The sequence below is a fragment of the Amblyomma maculatum genome, chromosome 7, assembly GCF_055883805.1.
Source record: "Amblyomma maculatum isolate TAMU_Amacu chromosome 7, ASM5588380v1, whole genome shotgun sequence".
Lineage (NCBI taxonomy): Eukaryota > Metazoa > Arthropoda > Arachnida > Ixodida > Ixodidae > Amblyomma > Amblyomma maculatum.
Genome location: NC_139350.1, coordinates 96,248,226 through 96,275,599, shown reverse-complemented (window position 1 = coordinate 96,275,599; position 27,374 = coordinate 96,248,226). Strand labels below are relative to the sequence as shown.

General features: G+C 45.8%; 1 protein-coding gene across 1 annotated transcript; it reads left to right on the top strand.

Annotated features, from left to right (window-relative positions):
* The first annotated feature begins 1,228 nt into the window (after positions 1–1,228).
* On the top strand, positions 1,229–17,544 carry LOC146184001 (chromosome-associated kinesin KIF4A-like). The gene is made up of 6 exons (XM_084608467.1): positions 1,229–1,454; positions 8,718–8,908; positions 9,688–9,777; positions 13,701–13,962; positions 14,552–14,662; positions 17,363–17,544. The coding sequence occupies exons 1-6, from the start codon at positions 1,229–1,231 to the stop codon at positions 17,542–17,544; spliced, it is 1,062 nt and encodes a 353-aa protein (XP_084464593.1).
* Positions 17,545–27,374: the final 9,830 nt, after the last annotated feature.

Genomic DNA, 27,374 nt, shown 5'->3' with positions numbered 1-27,374 from the left:
AAATAGCGGGCGCACGATCAGGGAGGTTATGAATTAAAGCGACTACTGGTGGTAGGTAAATAATAAAAATTATAGGCCTCGATGGAGTATGGCTATTCCTATCGACTAATAATGATAATTAATGATGAATAAAAATGACTTCTAATGGTGAATATGCAAAAGTATACGATCGTAATGACCGTAACTAATTGGAAATGAGTAAAAATGCTTAGCTATGAATGGTAAGCACTAAAATGACTAGACATGACTCGTCATGACTACAAAACGACCAATACTTCAAACGACGACTTGAGTGTCCGCAACTAACTAAAAAGAAGTAACAATGCTTAGCGATGGGAGACAAATGATAGGAGATGAGGGGTAGGCTTTCGCCGTTCTTCTCTTATGATTGACATCTAAGAGACGCGAGAGCTTCAATGCGCTAGGAAAGCCAAGGCTGCTGTGGCCGGGAGTTTGGCCTGCAAGGGTCCTTGACCTAATTAAGATTGGGTGTCCATGATTCCGAGATGCCTAGCCAAGTTTCTTCGCCTTCCTTCTCCAAAGCCTAATATAAACAGATTAGATTTGCCCTTCCACATGCGCTCCACGTTCACCCCCATGGTGCGTCTGCCTACCAAGCGCGCAGGCTTCTGCGTATATTAAGCTCTGCGGCTAGTCACGTTGTTATGCGGGAGCCCGGAGCCGCTGTGGTGATCCGGCGTGGAGAGCCGACGCAGCTGGTTGCCATAGCGATGTGCGCATGCGCAATTAAAGCCTTGGCCGACCACGGCGAAACTCGCGGAACTAAGCCAGTAAAGCTTTCATTTTAAAAGCATGAAAGGGACACCATAGTTGTGCACGGGCAGATTCCTCAGCTGGTTGCTGCTTTCAACCACTCTCTCTGTTCCTGTTTATTTAAATCGAGCATAGATGTATTCTTTAAGCAATTCTCTGTTGTTGTTTTTTCCGCATTCATCTGCTTTTAAGCGCTGGAGAAGCTAGATGAATTTAAACGTACCGGATTTGTGAGGCTCTTGAATGAATGCGTCGGCTCATTTTTGAATTTGCAGTGAATTGCGGCAACTCATTGCAATGCCAGATGCGCAGCACACCTCTTTGTAGTAATGTTTCAAGCTACTGCTGTACCTCCAAAGTTTCTCTTTCATTTCCTCGTTAGCTGCTTTCGGACAAAGTTTTATCCTTTGATTATCATTTTTCTCTGCAGACCTCTTGCTCAATCAAAACCGGAATGGAGAAAACTATCCCCGTGAAAGTGGCGGTGCGCTGCCGCCCACTAGTGTCCAATGAAGTACTGGAAGGGTGCCAAGTTTGCACACGGACAGTGCCGAATGAACAGACTATAGTTTTACGTGGTGAAAAAATGTTCAAATTTGACTACGTTTTCGGTGAAGAATCGAGCCAGGCTGAGGTCTACGAGGCATGCGTCTCCAGCCTGCTGCCCAGGATATTTGAAGGTGAGCATATAGAGCCTGCCCACTAAAATAACGATTAAAAGTTTTCATTTCTATCCCACGGGTAAACTTGGTTCTGGAGACACGAAAATGTAGCAGCATCGTTATTTACCTTTCTTGCATGGCCGTTAAAGAGAACAACGGTGTAGGCGCATTGTTGTAGTGCCAAAATTGTTACTACGTTTGTCATAATGTCGGGTTCTGATGAACTCGCTACCTTTCTGAAATGAGAGATTAGCGCCATTTTTCAAGCGCCTACAAATCTTGTTAAACCAGTACTCCTGGTTTCCCTTGCCTTGGTGGCTAGGTATGGTAGTGACGTATAGGTGGTTGATTTTCTAGAAGACGTTATTAAGGTAGTAACATAGTATAGCTAAATTAGGCTGAATTATTTTGTTGCCTAGCACGATGAATTAGAAAATGAACTTTTCCACGCTAAACGATATTTAAGGGTAATGAACAAAACGCTGGTCATTGTAGTCTTGCTCCGAAAGGCAATGATAGACCGCAGTGTTCCTGCACCACTTATCTGTTCTTGTGGTGCTGTGTAGAGCATGATAAAGCACCGCAACAACACAAGGCGTAAGATGGCCAATGTGTGCCAGCGCGCTCCTAATCCTCGAGTAAAGAAACGGCTGACAAAGGCGCTTAACAACAGTAATGCGTGAAGAAGTTACTTTATTAAAATCGGTGGGAATTTTTCAATAATGTCTTCTTGTGAGTAGCTCCGAAACACGCACAGCAAACAGAAATGGTTCCATGCATGCTCATTACACTGGTTTACATTATCTCCAGATGCAGAATAAAACATTTTCTACCTTATTTAAACATTGTAATGTATTTGCAGCCGTAGCAAACACTTTCTCAACAACCAAATTTTTGTGGCTTGAAATGACTGCACAATGGCTGAATTTCAATGCAGACGAAATTTAACAGCACCTGTACATGTATTATTATTTTGAGAGGTGAAGAGAGTCAAAGACGATCGTCAGACAGTGAGGCTCCTTATCCAGTAAATTCAATGGAGATGCAGATACAACAAAAACACAGTTACAAACACATTACAGGATTGCATTTAATTTCACTTAAGAGCTTAATGGCGAGAGCCTTTGCACCTTCTTTTCTTCTACCTCTTCTCTTCTACCTGTATATTGTCTTTGTGCACTCGTTATAATTTCGTTTCTCTCTTTCCTTTGGTGTCGTGGTCGGTGACATCGGCATCTTAGGACTCCTCTGCTTGACACGCGAGACTGAAAGGATTTACATGGACCATACTGGGCTTTTATAGAAACTAGTCTTAAATAGCCTAATTGGGAAATTATGTCGACGTCAAAACGTATTTCGGCGTCCTGGCCGGATAAATTATGTCGACTTTAGAACCAATTGCGACGTCTGCCGGCCACATCTGGCGAATCAATCTCGCGTGCGCGAGATTTTCGACGTGATCCTTGAAAGGTTTTTGTCTTAAAAGAACGGTACAGACGCAGAACATATTTTGATGTATGCGCGTGAAAGAACTGTTCTCTCCGTTTCTTCGAAGCGTTTGGATAAGAGGCCTCTGTTGGAGGAGCTGCTGCTGTGCGCTTGGAAGGACAAGGGGAAGGGTGTCCAGGCAGTTCGGGCTGTCTGCCCTTTTTGGTGCTCCACCAGACTCGATTCGAGCTTGTAAAGCGAACTATGGTGCCTGCATAATTTTTCCATAGGCCTTCTCCCACATCGTCACCCATCTGATCCTCTCTCTTCTCCCCTTCCTCAGGGCAGAGTAGCAGGCCAGATTTTAATCATTCCGGCCAGCCTCTCTGCCTTCCATGTCAATAAACCCATCTATTGATGGGAGAGATGGAATGGGCTCTTTGATAGCTGAAACATCTCAAACGAGTCAAATTCTGTACCTTAGCAGGCCTTGGCAGGCGAACGGAAGAGTAAATGTCCTGCATGCCAGGATTATAACTCACTATAAATACCTCTGGTGGATTTTACGGTGTAGAGCTTGCCATGGAACTATATACCTGCCGCATATTATCTGCTGAACAGCGTCATTTATCTGCTTCTCTAGTGTCATCGAATGTCAAACTAAGCCTATAAATTATCTTCCTCTGAGCCTCGTGGGAACCATGTATCCCGACGCCGGTCCACATCCCCATACCGCCGCTCAGTTTCCCCTCTCCGCCCCGCAACCGTTCTCCCTGTCCGCCATCCGGAAAACTAAGTGTTGCAGTTTCCGGAGGTCAAACTGCACTCTGCGAACTTACTAAAAGTCCTCCTGATCGCCCGTATAACGTGATTGCTGTTATCGCTGAAGGTTTACCGGTTGAAGCTTTGATTGATACAGGGGCTGCAATTTCTGTTATTCACGCTGATTTGTGCTACCGTTTGCGAAAAGTGACAACACCATATGATGGGCCTGAACTCCGTGGAGCCAGTGACGTTCCTTTGCGCCCTTCAGCGAAGTGCACCGTACGAGTTGTTATCGACGGCATCCGCCATCATGTGCAGTTTGCTGTGCTCTCACCTTGTGCGCATCTGATGATTTTTGGATGGGATTTTTTTGTCAACCGCTTCAGCGTTAATTTCTTGTGGTGAGCGTGTTATCCATATGACAGACAGCGATTTCTCATCTGACTTTCCTGAACGACATCATCCCCTCGTTGCCGCCGCTGATACTGTTTTGCCTCCTCAGTGCGAAAAACTGCTTACTGTTGTTTCTGACCACATAACTGACGGGGACGTACTAATAGCACCATCATATAGTCATCTTGCACGCGGCATCGCCTTCCCGTCAAGTCTTGTCCGATTCCACAACGGCTCAGCGACAGTAGTGGCCACTAACACTTCACGTGAATCCCTCGTGCTCCCAAAAGGAACTTCTCTGCATTGCATGGTGGATGTTCAACCTTTTTCCCTGATGGTGCTCACCGCCCCTCCGCCTCAGCAACGTGTTTCCTCAGACGTCTCTCTTTCTGTTCTCGCAAAGACTATTAATCCTAAACTTACGCCGAGCCAACGCCAAGAACTGCTGGCATTGCTTCGACACCACCAAGCCATTTTTGATGCCACTTCCACACCACTGGGACAGACTAGTGTTGCGCACCATCGCATCATTACTGAAGGTAACTCTATCGTTCGCCGACGGCCTTATCGGGTTTCCCTCTCTGAACGAAAAGTAATTGAAGAAAATGTAAATGACATGCTCCATCGCAATATAATTCGTCCCTCAACAAGCCCATGGTCCTCCCCAGTAGTGCTAGTTAAAAAAAAGGACGGCTCGGTACGCTTTTGTGTTGATTACCGCGCCCTCAACAAAATTACCCGCAAAGATGTATATCCGATGCCAAAAATTGATGACGCCCTTGACTCTCTCCAAGGCTCAGAATATTTCTCGACCTTGGACCTTCGCTCAGGTTATTGGCAAATACCTATGCACGAGGACGACAAAGAAAAAACCGCTTTCGCAACACCCGATGGCCTTTACGAATTTAATGTTATGCCTTTCGGACTTTGTAACGCACCAGCGACATTTGAAAGAATGATCGATACTGTGCTTCGTGGCCTAAAATGGAGAACCTGTTTGTGCTACTTGGACGACATTGTTGTCTTTTCGACAACCTTTAATGACCATCTCACGCGCCTGAATGAAGTCCTCACCTGTCTCGCTTCGGCAGGCCTTCAGCTCAACACCAAGAAATGCCACTTTGCACAGAAGGAAATTAGAATATTGGGACATCTGGTCAGTCATGACGGCATTCGCCCAGATCCTGAAAAAACAATCGCGGTCTTGAACTTTCCTCGTCCACGACGGACTACAGATTTGCGCAGTTTCCTCGGCCTCGCCTCTTATTTCCGGCGTTTTATAAGGCATTTTGCAACTATTGCTGCACCACTTCATGAGCTACTTAAAGCACGCAGCCCTTTCGTATGGACAGAACAGTGCGAAACTGCTTTTAATGACCTAAACCACGCCCTCACATCAGATCCTGTTCTTGCCCACTTCAGTGACAGCGCTCCAACTATCCTGCACACCGATGCCAGTGGTCACGGTCTTGGCGCTGTACTTCTGCAGCGTGATGCAACATCGCGTGAGAAAGTGATTGCCTTTGCCAGTCGGACTCTGACTCCAGCTGAGAAAAACTACACCATTACCGAGCAGGAGTGTCTTGCCGTCGTCTGGGCTGTCCAAAAATTTCGCCCGTATCTATACGGTCGGCACTTCACAGTTGTGACCGACCACCATGCTCTTTGCTGGTTGTCTTCACTCAAAAATTTGACAGGCCGACTTGGCCGCTGGATTCTGCGCCTGCAAGAATACAATTTCGACGTCACTTATAAATCTGGTCGCCAACACCAAGACGCCGACGCTCTCTCTCGCTGCCCACTTACGGAATCAGCCTGCTGTTTTTCTTCGCAACGCATTTCTACCTCTGACCACAGCCGGCCATCTCTTCCCCCGACGCATATCACAACAGTTTCATTTGACGATTCTGAGCACAAACACGCACTCCGCTCGCAGCAATTAGCTGACGCCTACTGCCGTCCTATCATCGACCGCCTTATCGGCGCTTCGGACCCGCCCAATGCTAGGCTTCGCCGACAGCTTCGCAATTTCAAGCTCGAAGATGGCATCCTACTCCGCTTCGTGTATTGCCCTGATGGAACTCGCTGGATCCCAGTCGTGCCGCGTGTGCTTCGCCCACGTATTCTGGCGGCTCTCCACGATGACGCTACTGCAGGCCACCTTGGTTTTGACAAAACCTACGACCGCGTGAGAAAACGATTCTTTTGGCCTGGCTTATCTTCCACCGTTGCCAAATACGTCGCATCCTGCCCTCTGTGCCAACGTCGCAAACGACTGACTTCTTCGCCCGCTGGCCTTCTACAACCTCTTCCTTGTCCTGCCACGCCATTCGACGTAGTCGGCATCGACTTATATGGTCCCCTACCTCTCTCCGATGGGGGTAACCATTGGATTATAACAGCTGTCGACCACCTCACACGCTACGCTGAGACAGCACCTGTACCGACTGGTTCCGCTGAAGAAGTAGCAAATTTCTTTTTGCGATCAATTGTATTACGTCATGGCGCTCCTCGGGTGCTCCTAAGTGACCGCGGTACAGCCTTCTTATCGAAAGTCGTTGCCGAAGTTCTTCAAGCGTCATCCACCCTTCATAAGACAACCTCGAGCTACCATCCCCAGACTAACGGGCTGACTGAGCGATTTCACCGCACCTTATCGGATATGATCTCCATGTACATCTCACCGGATCATCGAAATTGGGACATTATTCTACCATTCGTCACTTTCGCCTATAACACAGCAGTACAGCGGACTACCGGTTATTCTCCGTTTTTCCTCGTTTATGGCCGTCCTCCCACTACAATTCTCGACGCTTCCTTCTTCTCTCCGCCCGACTACTCCACATCAGTACCTACCCATTTTTTATCTCGTGTGGCCAGATGCCGTCATCTTGCCCGCCTCAACACGGCAGTGTGCCAGGAAGACCGCAAGACTCGCTATGATTCTACACATCGAGTGGTCTCTTTCCGTCCTGGCGACGAAGTACTGCTTTATACACCGTTGCGCACCCCTGGCCTTAGTGACAAATTCCACCACCGCTACATAGGTCCCTATGAGGTCATAAACCAAACTTCCCCAGTGAATTACAAAGTGACGCCTGTTGATACCCCAGCTGATCGACGCCACCGTGGAACTGAAATTGTTCACGTGTCTCGCTTGAAACCGTTTGTGCGCCGCGATGCATCGCTTAGTTAAGAGCGGCCAGGCTGGCCGCTTCCGAACCCCCGGGCAGATTGTGTGAGCCTTCCGTGGATGTTCTTTAATTTATTCATTCCATGATCTTCCTCTTTCATTTGTACATACCATCATCATCGTCCCGCGGCGCCGGCTCAGGGCGCGCGCCTGGGCTTTGTCATCGGAATAAAACGCCAGACACGGCATCCCTTGCTTTGCCGTCTCGACCTTGCCGTCTCGACCTGGCCTTCTTCCACAGTTGTTACATTTTCTCTAAATCCATGCCGAAAGAAGGGCCCCTGGTGTGATCTTGGAGCCAGATTCGTTCATTTAGGGGACGTTCTGCGTAGCAGCTAAAGCATTTAGTGGTGATTTGGCTTGGCTCAGAGCATAAATGGATATAAATATATGATGTAGCGTTAATTGAATTAAATTTTAATTCGCGTATTTTGTACGTATGGTTAGGTTTAGCGAAGTATGTAACGGGTGATTTAGGCTTTGCTTAGGGTGGAGGCCTAATTAAAGTATTTAGTCCAACCTTGTCAAAACGTATGAAGGCGGCGACATCCGAAGAGCAGCACGAAAGTCTGGCAACTGAGCATGAGAAGAAACCGGCTACCGAGATGGCGTGCAAAGCTTGTCCTGGGGCTGGTTTGAAAGCCACACGTAGCGAGGTATTGAGCCAGCCCAGCAAATTTAAAGAGTGCGTGTGGTTAAGCGTTTGCAATAAAAATGTTCGATTTCTCTTATGCCAGAAATGAAATTACAGCAGACACAAAAAAGTCATAAAGGATTGAATACCTTTTTTCCTCTGCCCACATAACTGTTTCATTTGCCTATAGTTGGTGAACTACCGTAAGTGCAACATGCAGCAAGAGTTCAAACTGGAGACAGCAAAGACACTGGCACTGTAATGCGCTTCTCAAGTAGCAACAATATGCATCATATTGTGCACCAAAACTGAACAGCTTAGCACGTGTTCCACATTTCTCTTAGGCGTCTGTAAGCTGAAATCGCAGTGATCGAGGTGTGTGCACGAGTGAAGACGTATGCCATTGAAAACTAAGAGGGCCTAGGCAAAAGTGATTTTCTATTCCTTTTGGGGCTTTTTTGAGGAATGCGCATTCTGTAATCATTTTTGCATCAGGAGTGCTCTCAAAGAAGAGAGAAAGCCTTACTGCTGCCATTGGTTCCAAGCCCTCTACATCGCATCCAGACCGTGCACATCCATCACACGTCGCATGCACGCCTAAGCTAAGGCAGTGGCTGTCTCGGACTGATTTTGAGCAGATTCACGTTATAAATTTTTTAACTTCGTGTCCGTATGGTCGTCATACCGAAATTTGTCAGGAAATGAGGCGCCGCCTTTGCATCTCTTAGTTGTAGGTATAGTTTGTGCGTTTTGCTAATTTTCTATGAGGCCCCCGTCCGCTTATACTTGCTAGATCCAATTTTACATTTTCAATGAGTTCACGTCAGCAAATATGTTTGAAACCAAGAATGTATCTTCTATGTTCAAGGCTGCAACGGCACCGTTCTCGCCTATGGCCAAACGGGCTCTGGAAAAACGTTCACTATGGGAACGAGCTCGTCGTCCACCGACACCGGCGGTGACGATGCGGGCATTATCGCCAGGATAGTTGACGATATTTTCAAGCATATCACGACAAGCACAGAGAAAATATTCCTTGTGCGAGCTACTTTCCTCGAGGTGAGTGCATTGTATGCAAGACAGCAAATACTAGACGTGTATTTCGCGAAAATGTACTAAATATGGCTAATAAAGTTTAAAGAGCCAAGCTGTGAGAGCTATTCTGCTGTATGTATATATGACTGTCGATAATCAGGTCATGAGTGAAACGCCACCGATATATTTGTTGAGATGAAGACTTCATTCCCAAGTGGTGCTTCTTGAACGAGTTCCCCTATAAATAGAGAAGCTTTGTTCCCTAATGTGTTGAACAATTCGACCATTTCCTAAGCATCGCACAACGAGATTGCGCCATTGCGCTTGTCGTCAAAAGACATGAATGCGGCTTCTGAATTAATTATTGATTTTAACCTTTTACACAACCACCACATAGGCGGAATAAGCGGCGTTTATTTTATTTTAGCAATCTGAGTGGAAAAAAGATGCAGCTCTGTTTCGATTCGAGTGCCATCGTAGTAGACTTTGTGGGCAAACCAAGCACAGTCATCAACCTCTGGCTGATGAATCATTTGCTTGAAGTCTTGACCCTTCAAGCTTTTACTTGTCTATGCTCTGCTTTGTGCCTATTTCTCTTGAAGTAACCCTGCATGTTATACCTACATTAAGGGATTTTTCTTTATTTACTGCAAATTCATGAATAAGCAGGCGAATATTCGAGTGCAACTGAATTTTCTTTCATGCCTTTGAGATACAAACTGAACCTAAATATAGCAGGCATCAGGTTTGTAGTTGTACAACTGGCTTGTCATGGATTTAATGTCATTTCTACTTTCTCGCAGATATACAAGGAAAATATTTTTGATTTATTCTCCAAAAGTTCATTCCGAGAACCATTGACGATACGGGAGGACCACGCTGGCACGATAAGGGTAAGGCTTCACTAGTGCAATAAATTGTTTTGGGCTAACAGCATGATTAGGAGCGTGCAGCTCGAAGTACGTCGGCTATGATTATATAGTTACGTGATTATAATAGGCCGCTCCTATCTTGGGGTACCCGCATTAGCAATGATGCAGTGCTTATGCATTGTGCTGCGCTCTTAAACCTTATTACAGAACTGTAAGCTTAAAATTAGAATTTCCCAGCTAACCAAACAGGCAGAAACATAAGCGTGATCTCAAGCAAAAACCATCTGGATATCCAGATGCGAATCCATCTGAGGCACCCTCAGCAGGAAAAGTACATGGAGCCTTCTCAGCCCTACTGAAAAACCAAAAGTTCTTCGTGGCAATAACTTCACACAATCTCGCCTAATCGCATAGACTCTCATACGGTGGACATCATTATCATAAAATATTTCGCATAATTTATAATAATATACAAGAGACTATGAGATCTTATGCAATTATATTGGATTTGTATGTGATTGTTTATGCGAATTAAGTCAGTTCGTGTGAGAAAATGTGAGGATATTGCCTCATATGTTTTCAGTACCCTACTGAAAAACCAAAAATTCTACGTGGCAATAACCTCATAAAATCTCATCTAATCGCATCGACTCTCATACGGTTCACATAATTATCAAAAAAGATCTTACATAATTTATGATAATGTAGAAGAAGCTGTGAGACCTGATGCAATTATATGCTCTTATGATTTCTTATGAGAACTGAATGAGATTGTGTGACAAAATGTGAGGTTATTGCCCCATACAGTTATTTCAGTAGGGTAGGGAGGTGCTTCATTGAACCTAATAAATCTAAAGGCAAACAAAGCAGTAACTTGAGGAGGGTACTCAATAACTTCAAAGGCACGGATGACAGCTCGCCGGCAAACTAAAAGAAACATATTCATGTACGACCGTAGATGAAGATGAGGAATTTAGAACATACACTAGCGAAAAAACACCATAATTAGGATGTAAAATTCCCCGTTGTAGAAATAAAAACCGCATTAATGACTATGAGGCGAGGAACGACACAGGAAGACGACCTGATAACGGTCTGCCTTCTGGCCAACCGCAACGATCAAACCCTGGAAGATTTTACGGCCAGTAATGATTGCTGGGACCAGGGAATGTACCAAATGACTGGAAAACATCTATAGTAATGTTCATCTCAAAGCCGCGCATAAAGTTAAAAAGAAAATTTAAGACCAATCACTCTCACGTCCTGCACCGATAAGCTCATGGCGGTGGAAAGTCAGGCAAAGGCTGTCCGACTATTTGGAACAGCATGGGCTGCTGCCGCCCTCCATGTTCGGCTTCCGGCCACTTTTATTAGCGCAGGATGTTCTGCACCAAATCAATAGGGAAGTTATTAATCTCCTTTTAGGGAGTTCAGAGACAGGGCGATTTTGACCCTGGACCTGATGATGGACTTTGAAAACGTTAAGTATTGTAAAAGTGAAAATTTCAAACGGCAACAATTGCGGCGAGAAATATTTTAGCTGCATAATCTTATATCAGATTGGGCAATAAAAAAATTAGCTAGGTTTAGCTTTAGTTCAATCCGGTAGGTTGCGTAAGCAAAGCCGACGTAGCTTCTCTTTCTGTTCTTATTCTTCTTCTTCTTCTTCTGCTTCAGCGGCGCGGCGGGCTACCGACCGGGTTTACCCGACGGCTTGAAGAAGGGCCCCATCTACGGTCGCTGTAAAGGTCAGACGTGGCTACCGGCCAGGTTTACGCTACGGGTTGAAACCTAGCGTAGTATTGCTTAGGCAAAAAAAATTCGGGCCAATCGATATGGGAACACGGGGAACGCCTCAAGGAGCTGTTCTTTTCCGCTGCTCTTTAACGTTGCCCTCATAGCGCTCCCAGAGACGCTTAACGCCAGTGAATGGCGTACGCCACGCCATCTACGCGTACGACGTTACCATCTGGTCGTTGCATGGGTAACTTAGGGCAGATGGTGGGAGCCTTCCGAGAGGAGTGCGCTCCAAATAAATCAGAACTCTTGCACATTGCAAAACCAAAATATCTAGGACAAAACATACACATTTACGTTAAAGGCAATCCGATACCAGAAATGGACATACTTCCGGTATCGGGATTGCAAATTGATAACCTCTGTAACACTTACAAGACCCTGAAAAATTAAAGTCCACCTTCGGAGAAATTAGTAGGATGATTGGCAGGATCTCCGGCAAGAACGGTGTACGTCTTGAACAAGAAACCGTTTGCCTGGTTTAGGCGTTTGGCGACACTCGTGGGGAGTAAGTGGCGCCCTATCTCAAGCTGAGGAAGAGCGACCGTGGAACCCTTGACGCGGGGATTCGGGCGGCGGTTAAAAAGGCGCTAGGACAACCGGCCAGAACCTATGCGGAGTGCCTGCTCCAAATCGGGATCCATAATAGCATACGGGAGCAGATTGAGGCCCGCTGAACAAAGCATATTTCTAATCTGTCCGCGTCCAGCATCGGCAGGCAAAACCTCTGAGACCTAATTCTCGGGCTTTTCCCCATCATCTCCCCATCATCGAAAACAAAGTGGACATCTGGGATATGTGAAAAATATTTTTACGGTTAAGCCGCTCTCTAAAAACATGAATTGGGAGCATAATAAGGGGAAGCTGCAAGCCTGCAGAGCAACATTTATGCAAAATAACTACGGTAGTAAGAGAGGCACATATATTACGTGGATGCAGCGGGTCCCCCGCGAGGACGGCATCTGCACCATCACTGTTGTGCACGAAGAAAGACAGGTCAACGGGCTCTCAGTAAAAACTAGTGACGCGCTGATGTTGGAGGAAGTGGCGATTGCACTGGCCTCCACCCACTCCGACACAGCGTATATAATGTCGGACTCGCAACAGGTTTGCCGAAATTACGTGCGGGTTACGATAGCGCCACTCACCTGCAGAATATTATTGGCACATACAAGCAATTCAGATTCAGCTACTTGTAAAAAACAACAGATAATGTGGGTGTACGGTCGCCAGATGGTGGAGGGGAACGAGACCGCTCACGCGGTTCCCGAGCTTTCCTACCCGTGGTTCCGCTAAAATAATCCGGTTCCACCGCAGCAACTATAACAATCCCGCTCATAATTTATGCGAAGATTGAAACTTATTTCCGCCTCTGCGGGAGGGAGCTCCCGTTACCCGCCAAGGGTCTCGACAGATATAAGGAATGCCTCCTTAGACGGCTTCAAACCGGGTGTTTTATAAATCTCGCCATACTAAAATACGTACATGGATCCGGCATTCACGGGTAGGTGAAAATTCTGCGGGAAGTATGCTGACCCATCCCACATGGTCTAGGCTTGCCAGAAAAACACAAATATAGCAGTTATAACATCCAACTAGGGAGGGCTGGAAGGCGGCCCTGTCCAGCTCGGACCTGGGGGAGCGGGCCCAGATCCAGAGAGCTCGAGCAGTGGCAGCGGCCAATGGCGTCTTGGAATCGGGTCTGCCACCCAGCGCTATAGCCATCCCCACTTTCCTTTCACAAATCATTTCAGCCTCACAATAAATGTATTCTCTTTCTTCTCCTAAACTTATAAAAGGGCTGTGACCAAATATCTACCTTGAAATAACGTTTTGTGGGGCTAGTGTGTAAGAGTTCATGTTCAAGGCCTGAAAACGCACATGGACACAAGAAATGCAAAGGGACGAAGCCCCTTTTCCCGTTGCCTTTCTTGTGCTCGTGTTTAGTTTCGCGCCTTGAACTTATGATGAAATCTCTATCCTTGGTATTTTTTAACAGAGTACAATGTTCCTTACATGCTTATTCTCAGATGAAAAAAGGGTGGTACTAAAAATGTTCGCTCTTTTAATCCCATGTTCAGCTTTCACGTTGAGCGCGAACGCTTGCTGATACACTGTCTGTGCTTTTGTTTAACTTGTATGAACAGGTGACCAACCTGACGGAAGTAAGTGTGACCACTCCCGAAGAGACAATCCAGCTCCTCGAGAATGCCTCTGCATCTCGAAGCACAGCTTCGACCAACATAAACTTGCGGTCATCTCGGTCTCACGCAATCTTCACCATGATTGTAGAGCAGCGGGACAAAGGAGATGGTGGCTCCATAAGGCTAGCCAAGTTCCATACAGTGGATCTCGCTGGATCTGAACGAGCTGGAAAAACTAAGACATTTGGCGAAAGGCTCAAGGAAGGTTTGTTGCCAACGTTTCAATGTTTAAGCTGCTAGTTGTTGGTGGATGGCTCTAATGCAGGGAAAGGGCGAGCAGCTGGAAGGTAAAAAGGCACAGCAGTCAAACTGAGGCAGAATAGTTCAGATGAGGGTGCGCTACTGTTACGCTCCGTAACACATCCAGTGATATCGAAATTTTTGGACGAGAATGTACAGTTTTTGTGCAGCTTGTAGTCCGCCATGTTCTCCATGCAGCCTTTATAGTCGACGTTTCGATAATTTGGTTTGAAAGCCAGATTTCATACACAACATGTAGGGTTGAATATTTCTCTACGAGGTTCAATACTTTGCTTCATTGCTCACGCAAGTGACTCAGGACGTCTTAACCAGTGTCCTACATGGCTTTTGTGATAAGCGAATTACGCGTAATAGTAAATTATCCATTGCGATCACAGCACACGGTTGTAATTTAGTGCTTCATTTTCAAAGATACAGCGCTTGATATCAAATCATATCGTGTTCTAGGGTTTAGCTGTTTGGTTGGCCCTTAGCTGACATATCATTATCAGTGTCAAAAGATGGATGAGTGTGTACTCCTAATTTGTTCACAGGAATCAAAATGAACAGAGGCCACTCGTCACATGGCAATGTCATCAGCGCTCTATGCGATGGCGACCCCCACGTACCATGCCGAGACTCTAAACTGACGAGGCTGCTTCAGGGTACGTACAAACATTGTTTGGCTGGGATCATGCCTGGGTTGCACGGTTGAGCATTGGAATGTGGCACATACTGTGTACTTTACTGTGCACAGCGCACAATAATTGCTTTCTTCACCACCATCTCATGTTTTAGAGAGCTCAGCTTTGACCAATACTTGGAATTAATAATGCGGATTGCATTTAACGACTACATTTTCGACTTCCTTTGTCTGTCATGGCTCCATCCACAAAACTCTGCAGGACACACGTGGGTGCCTTAACGAGGATCACAAAAATTTTTATTTTTCACGTTGTTTTTCTCAGTCCACTTAAACATCGTTAAGTAAAGTGCACTGACTGCGAACGGATATTTTTATCCCAGTTCAGGCCTTTCATTTCACATAACTTGACTTATACTAGCGACTACTGATGTTATTTCCTTTCGCTGTGTCCTTTGGCCCAGGTATTGAGAAGCTCTCGATTCTGCAGCAATCAGCTGAGCTGCAACCGTATTGAACTGCCCAGAATTTAATATTGTCGGTGTCAGGTTTTCTCATAGAGCTTTGTTTTTGTAATTTAGAATGACATTTGACCTAAAATTTTCAAAATATTTCGAGAATTACGTGTTGCGTGATTGAGGTATTGTTAGTCAGTCTTTAGTAAAGGTGTCCTAATAGTAATGCCCAACCTTTTTATTTTCCTCGAACGGCGTTAATTCACACACATATGATATTAAGAAACATTCACTGTGCACCTCTGCTGCTTACGACTATATTGTACCGCACCATACTCTTAGCGTATTTGATTTGTTAGTGATTTTTATATGTGCACATTGCTAAATCAGAGTAAGAATGACCAGAGAAACATATTCACCGTACAGACAGGGCTGCACATAAATGGGAAATATGGAAGACAGAAGGTTATCCTACCACATTGACGTGATATTGGTGAATAAAATTTTGCTATTTGGGGCTCCCCTGGAGGCCTGGTGTCCTATCTCCTGAGGTATTTATGTTTTGGTGCCCTTTTACTATACTCATCTCTAAAATACAAACGGCTTTAGTATAAATGAAAAAATGTCGAGTCGCTTATGCAATAAAAAATAAGACCTGAGTTTCACTTTATATATTCCAGTGCGCGTTGCAGTTGCAAGGCATAGCAGTTGACTGGTGCGAGACGTTAGCTTGGTAGTGTTGTCCATGAGAGACTCGCCAATGCAAACTGCACTGTTCTGCTCCAGATTAGGCGCGCTTTACCATGCGCCCACCATGTGCTCTTTTTACAGCAGACAGCTGCCTGTCTGTGTGTGTGTCTAAAAGCTGCGCCTTTGTGAAAGCTCACTGATCTACTCTTCGCGTTTGTGGCATTGCATTCTTAGAAGATGCATATTACGAAAGTACCAGGGTAACAGGGAAGGGTTTTGCCAGTGACTGAGTGTACGGAGAAAGAGGAAACACTATATTCTGAAAGGGTTGAAGCCGGTGTTGGAAATTTTCAGACGACGAACAGCAATGGTAAAATCATGCGAGTCTGAGAATGCGACCAATGTGGGAGGGGTTACACATTAGCTGTAGAAGAACGGAGGTTTGGGCTAGTTGGTGATCGTCCATGTTTAAGTAACAGTGCAAAAGGAGAGAGACGAGTGGAAGGATGTACACAAATGCTTCGTGCACCTCCACCGTCGTTGTGTATCTCCTTCCACTCGTCTCTGTCCTTTTGCGCTGATGCCTAAACATGGTATACACATCAGCTGCGCTCTAATGTGTGTGACAGTACACTCAGGAGGAAAACTGTGCAGAATCACCCGTGCCATGGTGAGAGCACAGTGATAAGGCATTTTGTTAGTGCCGTCTGAGTCTCTGAGTACCATTAAACAACCGTAAATTTCGGCTGATATGGGCCAAGTAACATTTTTATGGGATCACCACGTACGTTTCCCTCGATCTATTAGGGACTGTACGAAATATGTAGAAAGTTTTCTGACCCTCTAACAAGGTGCTGTGTGTTTTAGACTGTGGCTGATAAAGCATATTTTATTGTTTATGCCCCTTCATTTTGCACATTGTAAGTTTGGAGGTATAAGTAAATCCTAGCTGGCTCAAAAATGGGAACCATTTCTGATAAGAAGCATTTAATTGCCACGAGGGTTTAACTAAAATAAGGCGACTACAAAGTGGGGAGGCTCTACAGTAATTAAAAGGAGGCTGAGTACGTACTGGTCTGCGTCGAAATAATTCCAAATTCTAGTCACACTAAGGCAAGCCTTGCCAAATTCGGAGATTTCTAAAGCTAGAAGACAAGAAAAGGGATATCGGTGAAACTATAGTGCCAGCCAATTTTACGAGCAAAATGCGTGCGTCAATAAACATTTCAGAAACGATACGCGAGGTCATGGTGCGCTGAAATTCAGTTCTAGACGGCGGCGGTCTGTTCTTTGTTTTTCAAGGACGCTTTTTATGGGATATTTCTAAGTTTGGCTTTCAGAGCGACAGTTATATTTTTGCCACTGAACTATTGCCAATATAGGCAGAAAGACTTGGAAGACCAATATTTGCAAAAAAGTTATTTTCAAACGTTGTTCTCGGTGTCTCTTGTATGTTCGTGGACTAGGCAACCTATCGTTTGGAGGTAGCATTATACGTGGTTTATGGTAACTACGTTACAGATGCGTCACTTTCTAGCACTGAGTTTCCTCTTCCGCGTTCATTTTTATTTCTCTAGATTCCTTGGGGGGCAACAGCCACACTGTGATGATTGCCTGCATCTGCCCGGCAGACAGCAACATGGAGGAGACCCTCAGCACATTACGCTACGCGGGCAGGGCTAGAAGGATCAAAAACAAGCCTGCTGTCAACTTTGATCCCACACAAGCACGAATCGCCCGACGTCGCCAGCAGGTGTGATCCCGTTTGATGTGTACTGTGGCCTATCCTTGTATTATAAATAGCATCTTTAAAGTTTGGGTGATTACTGCCCTACTGAAAAAATTGTATGAGACAATAACCCCATTTTCTCTTACTATCTCACTCAATTCTCATAAGAAATCACATACAAGTCGCATATAATTGCATAAGGTCTCATAGCTTCTTGTACATTATCATAAATTATGTACGATATTTTATTATAACGATGTGCACCGTATGAGAGTCTATGCGATTCGATGAGATTTTATGAGGTTATTGCCACGTAGAACTTTTGGTTTTTCAGTAGGGTAGTCTCAAAAGTTTGGAGTAGGGCAGGGCAGAGAGCAGATTTTGTTTTCTAAAATTCACCGGATAGACAATCAGGACCCGGAGCTTTGGAAAGCAGCAAACGGTCATCTGCGTCTTCCATTTTAGTTAAGGTTAATGGAGGACTTATCGCCTTCATTCATCCTCATGAAGCTGCTTAATCATTAAAGCAAGACACTCTACATGAACATCAACAGCATTACCTGTAGTGGCAGAAGAAAGACAGGTGTAGCGACTTGCAAACTCGGTTACCATTGCATCAAAAGTAGTGAGCAAGGCACCGCTACAATAACCCCCGCCGGGGTGGCGCAGTGGTTACGACACTCGACTACTGTTCCCAAGGACGCGGGATCGAATTCCGGCCTCGGCGACCACTTTTCAATAGGGGCGAAAAGCAAGGCGCCCGTGCGCTGCATGATATCAGTGCACGTTAAAGAACCCCAGGTGGTCGAAATTTCCGGATTCCTTCATTACGGCGTCTCTGATAGCGAGAATCGCTTTGGGACGTTAAACCCCATAAACTACCACCACCACTACAATAGAATTCAAATACTCGTTTGACAGCTGCATGGCGATGCTCATTAAGCAATGCTTGTCTAGTTGGCTCCTCAGACTGCAAAGCAAGATCGCTACGAGACCGCACACGGCCCGCTCGAAAGCGCTCTGCATCGAACACTTTAAGGTGGTAATTTACAATAGGAATTTCCTCAGTGTATAAGCCAGGAGCCTCACATTCAAGCTCGTTCTAATTACGAAGTCTCAGCAGCAGCCGCTTTCCTTCACCGAATTTGAAGACCTGACTCAACCAATCTCTATAGCTATGTTCCAAACTTGTTGCTTAAAAAACTCCCAAGCTGCAAATGACTGCAGACTCGAGGCGAACCAAGAATCCAAAGCTGTCCTCACGCGCTGTGCAATGTCTTCCTCGTCTACCAGCGAAGCATGAAGCTTCTATTGAGCCAACTGCTGCTTTATTTTTTCGTCATTTTTATTTATTTTATAAATGTGCATAATTTCAAAATATATACCACTTATATTTATTACATTCTGAGACAGCAGGAAGCACCGGCAGGTTCTCTTTTCTATTGCCAGCCCAGCTGAAGCAGCAGCTACAAACCAACAGCGTTTCATTCACGCTTCGTCTTCTCTCCGACGAGATGACCAACGATGATGATGAATATGTACAGATGAAGATGACGTGCACGCAAGGTGCTTACACTCTTCCCCCTCCCGGACGAAAGCGATCATTGTGGTCGCAGGTTACAGATGGTCAGCGGTTAGAGACGACGGTCACGAACAGGCAATGCAGGGTCGTTTAGATAGTTCACACGTGATGCTTGCTTTAGAACCGTGTAAGGACCAAAGCAATTCTAGAGGGCACTTTGGACCAATAAAGTGCGATGAGGCGAAATCCATTAGAGCGCGGGGGATCGTAGCCCTCCACTACGACACCTCTATCTCCCTCTCTTCTTTCACTCCCACCTTCCGCCGTTCCTTTATGGCGTCGTACATGTGTCAGCGGAGAGTTGTGACAGATACTGCGCCATTTCTATCCTGTAAATCAATTTCAAACGTCGCTCATGCCTGCTGTACTAAGGCCTCCTAAACATCTTGGTCTGCTCCGATTAGCTTTGTGGTGCTGCGTCCGAAAAAGCGACAAATTAAAGGCGCCACACGGACGCCTGGATTGGACGCCCGGCGGGATCAGCTTTGCATATGCATGAATCACCCGGTGACGTCATGACCTGTCGTGACAGTACGTCGATCGCTCCCTTGTCGAACACAACCAGCATTTAATGAAACGCATCAAAGTTCACCGGCGCTCTATAATTCGTTTACAGGAAAGGAAAGTCGCAGTAGCATCTGTCACTCGCGGAATCCCGCGTTCATCCTCACGGTAGACAAGGAGAATTATGAAGAGCGCTGTACGATCCGAGCGTGGCGCATTTTTTTTTTCAGCATGGTATTTATTACATGCTTTTAATTTCAGCATAGAGTTATATACATTATTTACAGAGTAATCAGCCTGTAGGCGAAAAGTCCATTTGGAACATACAACACAACATAACTAGAATAACTAACTTCACTAAAACCGTGGCAAGGAAAAAAAAAACCATCGGTGGCGCAATGGATTGACACTACTTACCTCAGCACTGAGCGAATGAAAAATGTGTTCGAATGTTGAAAAAAAAAAATCCTAGCGCGGCGCTATTGGTAAAGCGCCCGGCTGGGTATCTAAGGAATGGAGGTTCGATTCCGGCGGCGACAAGGTTTATTAATTTATTTTTAACTCTCGCTCTCAAAAGCGTGACAAGTCTGCTGACAACCTTCTGTCGACAACGATGAGGCATTAAAGGCATTTCGATGCATTTCGTCGTAATAAATCGGCTAATCAGTTTTTCGCACGAATGCCACGGATGCGAGGTCACTCAGAGGGGGGTCGAATATTAAGGGAATTTTCTGGTAGCTTGAGTGGCTTAAGTTTGGAGGCGGGCAAGCTCACGGCAGTGAGTAATGCGAGATACAAATTATTCGGGGGAAGGTGCGTCAGAAGGTGTGGTAGCTGAGAAGAAAGATGCTTCGAGCGAGAAAGTATGGGCGGCCATAAACAAAAAAAAAAAAACGGAGAATAGGTGGTTCGTTGAACGGCAGTGTTGTGGGCAAAGGTGACAGGGGAGTAGGGTCCAGTTGTTGTGACGGGGGTGAATGTATGTGGATAGCTTGTCGGAAAGGGTGCGATGAAAGCGTTCAGTGAGGCCATTGGTCTGTGGCTAGTAAGTGGATGTACTTTTGTGCACCGTGCCATAGCATGAAGCATTGCTGCGAGCACTGAGGAGAGGAACGACTTTCCACTATCACTGAGGAGGAGACGCGGGGCACCATGGCGAAGAAGTCTGGTGGAGAGAAAAAAGTTGGCGATTTGAGAAGCACAGCCGGAAGAAAGAGCTGTGGTTTAAACGGATCAGGTGATGTGGTCGACCGCAGTAATGACACAGCGGTTGACCGCTAGTGTCAAAGGCAGGGGTCCATACAAGTCGATTCCAACCTTTTCGAAAGGCGTGAAAGGACACGGGCGAGGCAGCAAGAGACCGGCCGGAAGTGACGTGGACCATTTGGATCGTTAGCAAGGGATGCAAGACGCGACGTACTTCAATACAGAGGTTGAGAGGCCAGGCCATACGAAAAAGATCTGGATGCGGTCGTAGGTTTTCATGTAGCCAAGATGGCCAGCGTTGGGATCGTCGTGAATGGCTTGCAGAATTTTAGAAGGTGGAGAGCGGGGAATTACGGGAACCCAGGCGTGGCCTAGCGGGCTGCAGTTGTGCCAAAATAGTTTGCCATTCCTTAGCTTTAAATTTTTGAGCTGTAGACGGAGACAGGCATTTGGAGTTCTGATAATGCCACTCACACGATCAATCAGCTTGGGACAGTATGGGTCAGCACGTAGGTGGTGAGGGTGATGACAGCCTATTGCTGGCGCGGGAGTAACGGAGGCGGAGATAAAAAGCTGCATGACTGTAGGCTCTGAACGGCGCGGCTCAAAGGCGCAGGTGAGGAAGGCGAAGGCATATATTTTGATGGCGAAGCAGTGGGCAACAAGAGAGAGCGTTGACGTCTTTGTGCTGCTTGCCCGATTTGTAAGTAATTGTGAAGTTGTACTCTTGAAGATGGAGAATCCAACGCCCGAGACGTCCAGACAAGTTTTCCATTGAGGATAACCAACATAGGGTGTGGTGGTCAGTGACGACCGTACAGGTATGGACAAAACGTCTTAACGGCCAGACATTCCTGCTACATAATAGTATAGGTTTAGTCCGCGGGACTCAGAGCGCGGCTTGCACAGGCAACAACGTTTTCCGTAGAGCTGTCTTTGCGTTGCAGAAGAACAGCGCCAATGCCGTGACTATCTGTGTGCAAAATGGTTGGAGCTTTATTGACAGAATGGGAGAGAACGAGACTCGAAGTCAGAGCAGGAGACCAGACGAAGAGGTATCCATGTGGAGAAACGCATGTATTGGGGAGACGTACCAGTCGCCGTAGTAGCAAGGTCGTGAAACGTTTTTGTGACGCTTATACTCAATTTCGTGTCGGCCACCAATATAGGCAGTTCATAAGCCTCTACTGAGCCGGCTAAATGCGCTATGCTTTGATAATTTAAAAAAAAAGTGCTTAGCCAAGAGAACGAGATGGGGTGATCCCTGTCTACAAGAGTCAAAAGGCCTGCCTGAAATCATACATTTGCACGGCTTATGCAACAATACCACCACCACATCTCTCCACTGGCTGCTGTAATTTCTTCCTTCCTTTTTTCACCGAGTGGAACCACGCGGTGCTCAGCACCCAGCTAGTTATGCTCTGCATAGCAAGAATACTCGACTTTTTACCGAATTTCTAACACTGATTTAGCAAAACTATTGGTCTTCATTGAGCCGCCACCTCCAACCGCTAAAATTTGTCGGCTGTCATGCACGTAGCCACGACTTTGTGTTTTTTGTTTCTTTGGGTGAAGGGGGGGGGATATTAATGAGGCGGCATATGTTATAGTTCGAAGCGCCGTGGATTTGTATAGCTTAGCGCACAGCCACACGACTGAACAATGGAGAGTTTGATATTAGGCGGCCCGCGTCCCCCCCCTCCCCCCCTACGCTTATGGACGTGCCCGACTAGTCTTAATGGATATGCAGGCAGATTCGATGTGCATTTCTGCAGAAACCAGATACACGCTATTGATGACGCAGCAACAACGATCGAAGAAAACAGCAAGTGAAGTACATGTGCCTGCCATAGTATTTACGGATCTACAAAGTAGGTTTTACAAAGTGTTGTAAACGTTGCCGTAACTGTTGCGCTTCTTTTGCACGTGCCCAGTGTCACCCATGCAGGGAGGCAAGACTCTTTCTGATAAGAAAGAAGTACAAGCTGAATTAAGATAGCATACGCCGCCGTATAGAGCGCCCTAAACAGCCACAGCAAAAGAAAAACTTGCACCAGCAACAGCGAAGGCTCAGGCCTCAGGAGGTGAATTTGGGGAAGAAAGTCAGAACAATGGCGGAAAAGTCCCGCAACCTAAGCGAAAAGATATTTCAAAACAGGATGGTGGGTCTTCCCGCGAAGCCGCGCTGCAATTCTACAGAGCAGCAAAAGGGGAAAGCACTCGTGAGATGGAGTTCAGTAAGAATTCGCTAATCGAGTGCGTTGTTATGAAAATCAAGTCCTAAATTATATAACAATATGAGAAGAAATCAACTTTTGGTTTTGAAATGTGAAACATATTGCGGAAGTATTAGTGTGCTAGAAATATAGTTTAGGATTTATCGAATAATGTTTTTAGCACCTTGAAGGAAAAAACAAGAACTATGCAGGTTTTTCGAAGACATTGAGGCCTTTTTGTGGACGAACTGAAACTTTGAGAGCAGTTGTCGGCCAAGTCATTGGGCCGCATCGAAGGCATGGTTTATTTCGGTCCCTTTAAGCCACTCAGTGAACGAGAGCAGCTGCGTGACCACGGCATGGTTATTATGTTTTTACCGCTCGCGGGAAAGTGAACGCAAGTGATTGTTGTGTTCGGCACACATGGAAATGTGAAAGGGGAAGTTCTGGTAAAGATTCTTGTCGAAGCCGTGATACTTGCAGATGAGGCAGGCCTCGACGTTGACTTCGTCACGTGTGACGGGGCATCGTGGAATCCAAAGATCGTGAACATTTCTGTGAATCTGCATAACGGCTACCTCAATTACAGGTAGGATCAGGCATCCAACAGACAGCGGTCGCTTCCTGCACTTCGCGTCTGATTTCCCCCACTTGGTGAAGTGCACGCGCAACAACCCCCTCTCACATAATTGCAATACACCCGATGGCTTGGTTGGGTTTTCATATCTGTATTTCCTTCCTAACTATAGATTTGTTTCTCATGGGAGGAAAGTGTACGGGGCCTCGTTACAAAACAAAAAGGTGCCGGGCATGCCCGATTGCTATGCAATTGCTGTGGGGAAAGCATACAGTTACGTTTGTCTGAAATAACAGAAGTTAGACTATATTAGGCGCCGTAGCGGTCTGAGCAGGATAAAATTCTGTACTTTCGAGTTCTGCTAAGATCACAGAAGTTCACCTCCGTCAGTCATATGTTTTTACCGCAACGCGCCCAGTTGTGCGATGTTATTGCATGTTTAAGAACCCCATGTCGCCGAAACTTCCGGAGCCCTCTACTACGACGTCTCCCATGTAGCCTGAGTCACTTGGGGACGTTAACCTCATAAATTAACACCATGTTTTTTTTTTGTGTGCGTATTCTGTACGGCCGACCTTAATTAGAACATTCCGCAGCTGACAAGGATTTTGTGCTCTTTAATCTTTTCGATAAGAACGCCTGGGAAATGCATTACAGTGAAAATGATGTGAACGCGTGTACGCAAAGATAAACGCAGGAGGGTGCACGAGATAGACGGTAGCGCGGTGACCCTGAGAGTCATGCACGGCATAACCGAAACCCATCTAAACCCGAACAACTTCGAGAAGATGCGCATGGCCTACCAGCTGTTCGGCGCACAAGTCATACATGGGCTTTGTTTCTTCAGAGAAAGAAAGACAGTATTCGCCGTATCCTGCAGTTTTCGAGTAAATATATAAAATAAACGCAGTGACCGTAGTTTTAAGCAAACCGGGAATACGTTTTTGAATGCATGCGACGAAACATCTCGGTCTTCGCCTGAGGTTTGCGCATTCGTGGATACAGAATGAGCTTAGTGAAGCTTGGTGAGATCTTTTTTTTTCAAAACAAGCCAGGTAGTTTACGCGTCATAGCAGACCGTGTCACAACACACGACACGGCACTGGTCAGGATAAAACTGAGAGCACTTCGCCGTTCTCATATATATATATATATATATATATATATATATATATATATATATATATATATATATATATATATATATATATATATGCTTAAGTACGTATACAGGCAAAGGAAGACTTTCGGCCTCATTTGCGCCAAATGCTCGGGAATGACATTTGTGTAGGTAATAGACACAGCTCAGTTTTCGATATTGCAAAAGGCATATTCTTCGAAGGACACTTTTCGACAAGACATAATGACGCACTTCCTGTTTTCTTTCTCCATGCAGGATGGTCAACACCATCGTCGCAGTCATGTCTGCACGTCACTCAAGGGACGCGCAGCGGAGCAACTCACTGGCTGCTGACTGTCTTTCGGCATTCCTCGCTTACCTTGCAGAATGGAATGCGCACACAAACAGTCTGATATAGGGTTTCTAGGGCAGTCTACTGCCATTAGGCTAAAGGTTACTATCAAAAGCCCTATCCTTTTGTTGAACTACATCACGACAACCTTAGGCTACAGGTACCTAATGACAGCATGGTTAAGTCAAGAGTTCTTGGAGAACATATTTGGGATAGTTAGTGCAGCGCTTGCAATGACCACCCAAACCCCAAGCAGTTCCTTGCGACCATGAGTTGCATAAGTTTTTTTCAGTTCGCTCACCAGATAAAAGGAACGCGGTTGAAGCAACCTTGAATACTCTATTGAATCCAGGGACATCCGCTGCAGCGGTATCTCAGAGGCAAATGCTTAGTGAATTAAAGAGAGAAGCAGCAGCTGAGGGCACAGAGCACACCCAGCTTTTCGCTGGAAGTGATCTCGACTATGCCTCAACGAGGAGCGACTGCAGACTACTTCGTTATATAAGTGGCTACGTTGCCAAAATGTGAGTCATGCCGTTGAAGTGCACAGAGTACGAAGCATTGATTCTTACATCGCAGCACGAAGCAGAAAGTGACTGCATTGAATTCACTATGCAGAGCAATTTTGGCTGACTTATACCCATCTCTGCAGCTTTTAACTTGGTTTCCTTTCTTGAGGGTGCGAATGCTTCAGTGGCAGACGTCATCATCACGAAAGCATGATAGATCTCATAGGCCTCTTGAAAACGAAGAAAGGAACCTCAGTTTGATGTGAGGAACACCACTATGAGCTCACTACGCACGTCATGTGTTTTTACATCATTACAAGGCTCTAATTTCGTGAAGTCAATCAATCGCCAAAGAGTGTCTAGGCGCGAGTCAGCGCAGTACAAAAAAATCAGCAGATGCTCATAGGGCTTATTGTCTGCACAGCCTGATTCAGCATGAAGCTCTACCATGCCACCTCTCCGGACGCCCTGACGCAAGCACGTGTGTTTCGTTTGGGATCGGCTGTTGTGAAAAAGGCGTTGTACACCTGAGGCTTTACTGAATTCACTACATGTCTGCATCGCAACCATGTTCAATTCGAAAAATCAGGGGTGGGACGTGTCTGGGCACGTAGATCTCATCGTTAAAGCCCAAGGTGTCGCTTGCTTGCAATTAGGCCTCAAATAACACACCCTATTGTTCACAATTGCTTAACTGTGCCTGGTGCGATACCTAGTAGTGAAGCTTGACCTTATTCCTCACGAACTTGCTGTGCTCTTCCAGCTTTCATATGCATCTTCTAACGGCTTTGTCGTATTAATAGTTTTTTATTTCACTCAACCGCTTTGTCAAGCAGATTGGTTTGTTAGGCGAGTTGGTTGAAAGTTATGTTAAAACAGCGCCAGAACACGGATAGATGTGTGTTTGTCTCTTTATATCTGCCCCTGTTCTAACGCTGGTTTAACATAACGCTTTGTCAAACTAGTTCACTGAGTTCATTTGCAGGCATCGCTTGTCAACAAGCCCAATACTCTTTTGTCACTGAGCGTGCAAACTCGTAGCTCTTTCTGGCATATCCATGTTATAATTGGTGATATTGGATTATACGAGACATAATGAAGGGACGAGAAAGTCTTAACCACGAGGCACGTGGATTTCTCGTCTAGCGCAATGTCCTACGTGTCACTCACTCATTGAGAATGATAAGCTGACACGCTCGTGATACGTGCTCCTTGTCCTATGCAACGCTGAATTCGCTCACGGATTCACGAAGGCAATGGAGCACTCATTCCGTCCACAAAGATACGTGGTCAGCGATTTTTATTATTCGTGCAGAGCGCCGATGCAGGGCTGCTTCTAAAATCAAGCCCCGTCGGTGAAATTGGACGGCCGGGAACAACCTGGATGAATATTCCATGCATATATTGTTTATATTTAAGGGCTTCCTGATGCTCACTGAGAGCCTAGTTACATTGATCAGCGTTTCTGAAGGCAAGTCTATTCGACAAGGCAGCGCTGCTATCCAGGGACACACACTGGAGCGGTATCTCAGAGGCAAATGCTTAGTGAATTAAAGAGAGAAGCAGCAGCTGAGGGCACAGAGCACACCCAGCTTTTCGCTGGAAGTGATCTCGACTATGCCTCAACGAGGAGCGACTGCAGACTACTTCGTTATAAAAGTGGCTACGTTGCCAAAATGTGAGTCATGCCGTTGAAGTGGACTGAGTACGAATCATTGATTCTTACATTGCAGCACGAAGCAGAAAGTGACTGCATTGAATTCACTATGCAGAACAATTTCTTAGCGGTCACAC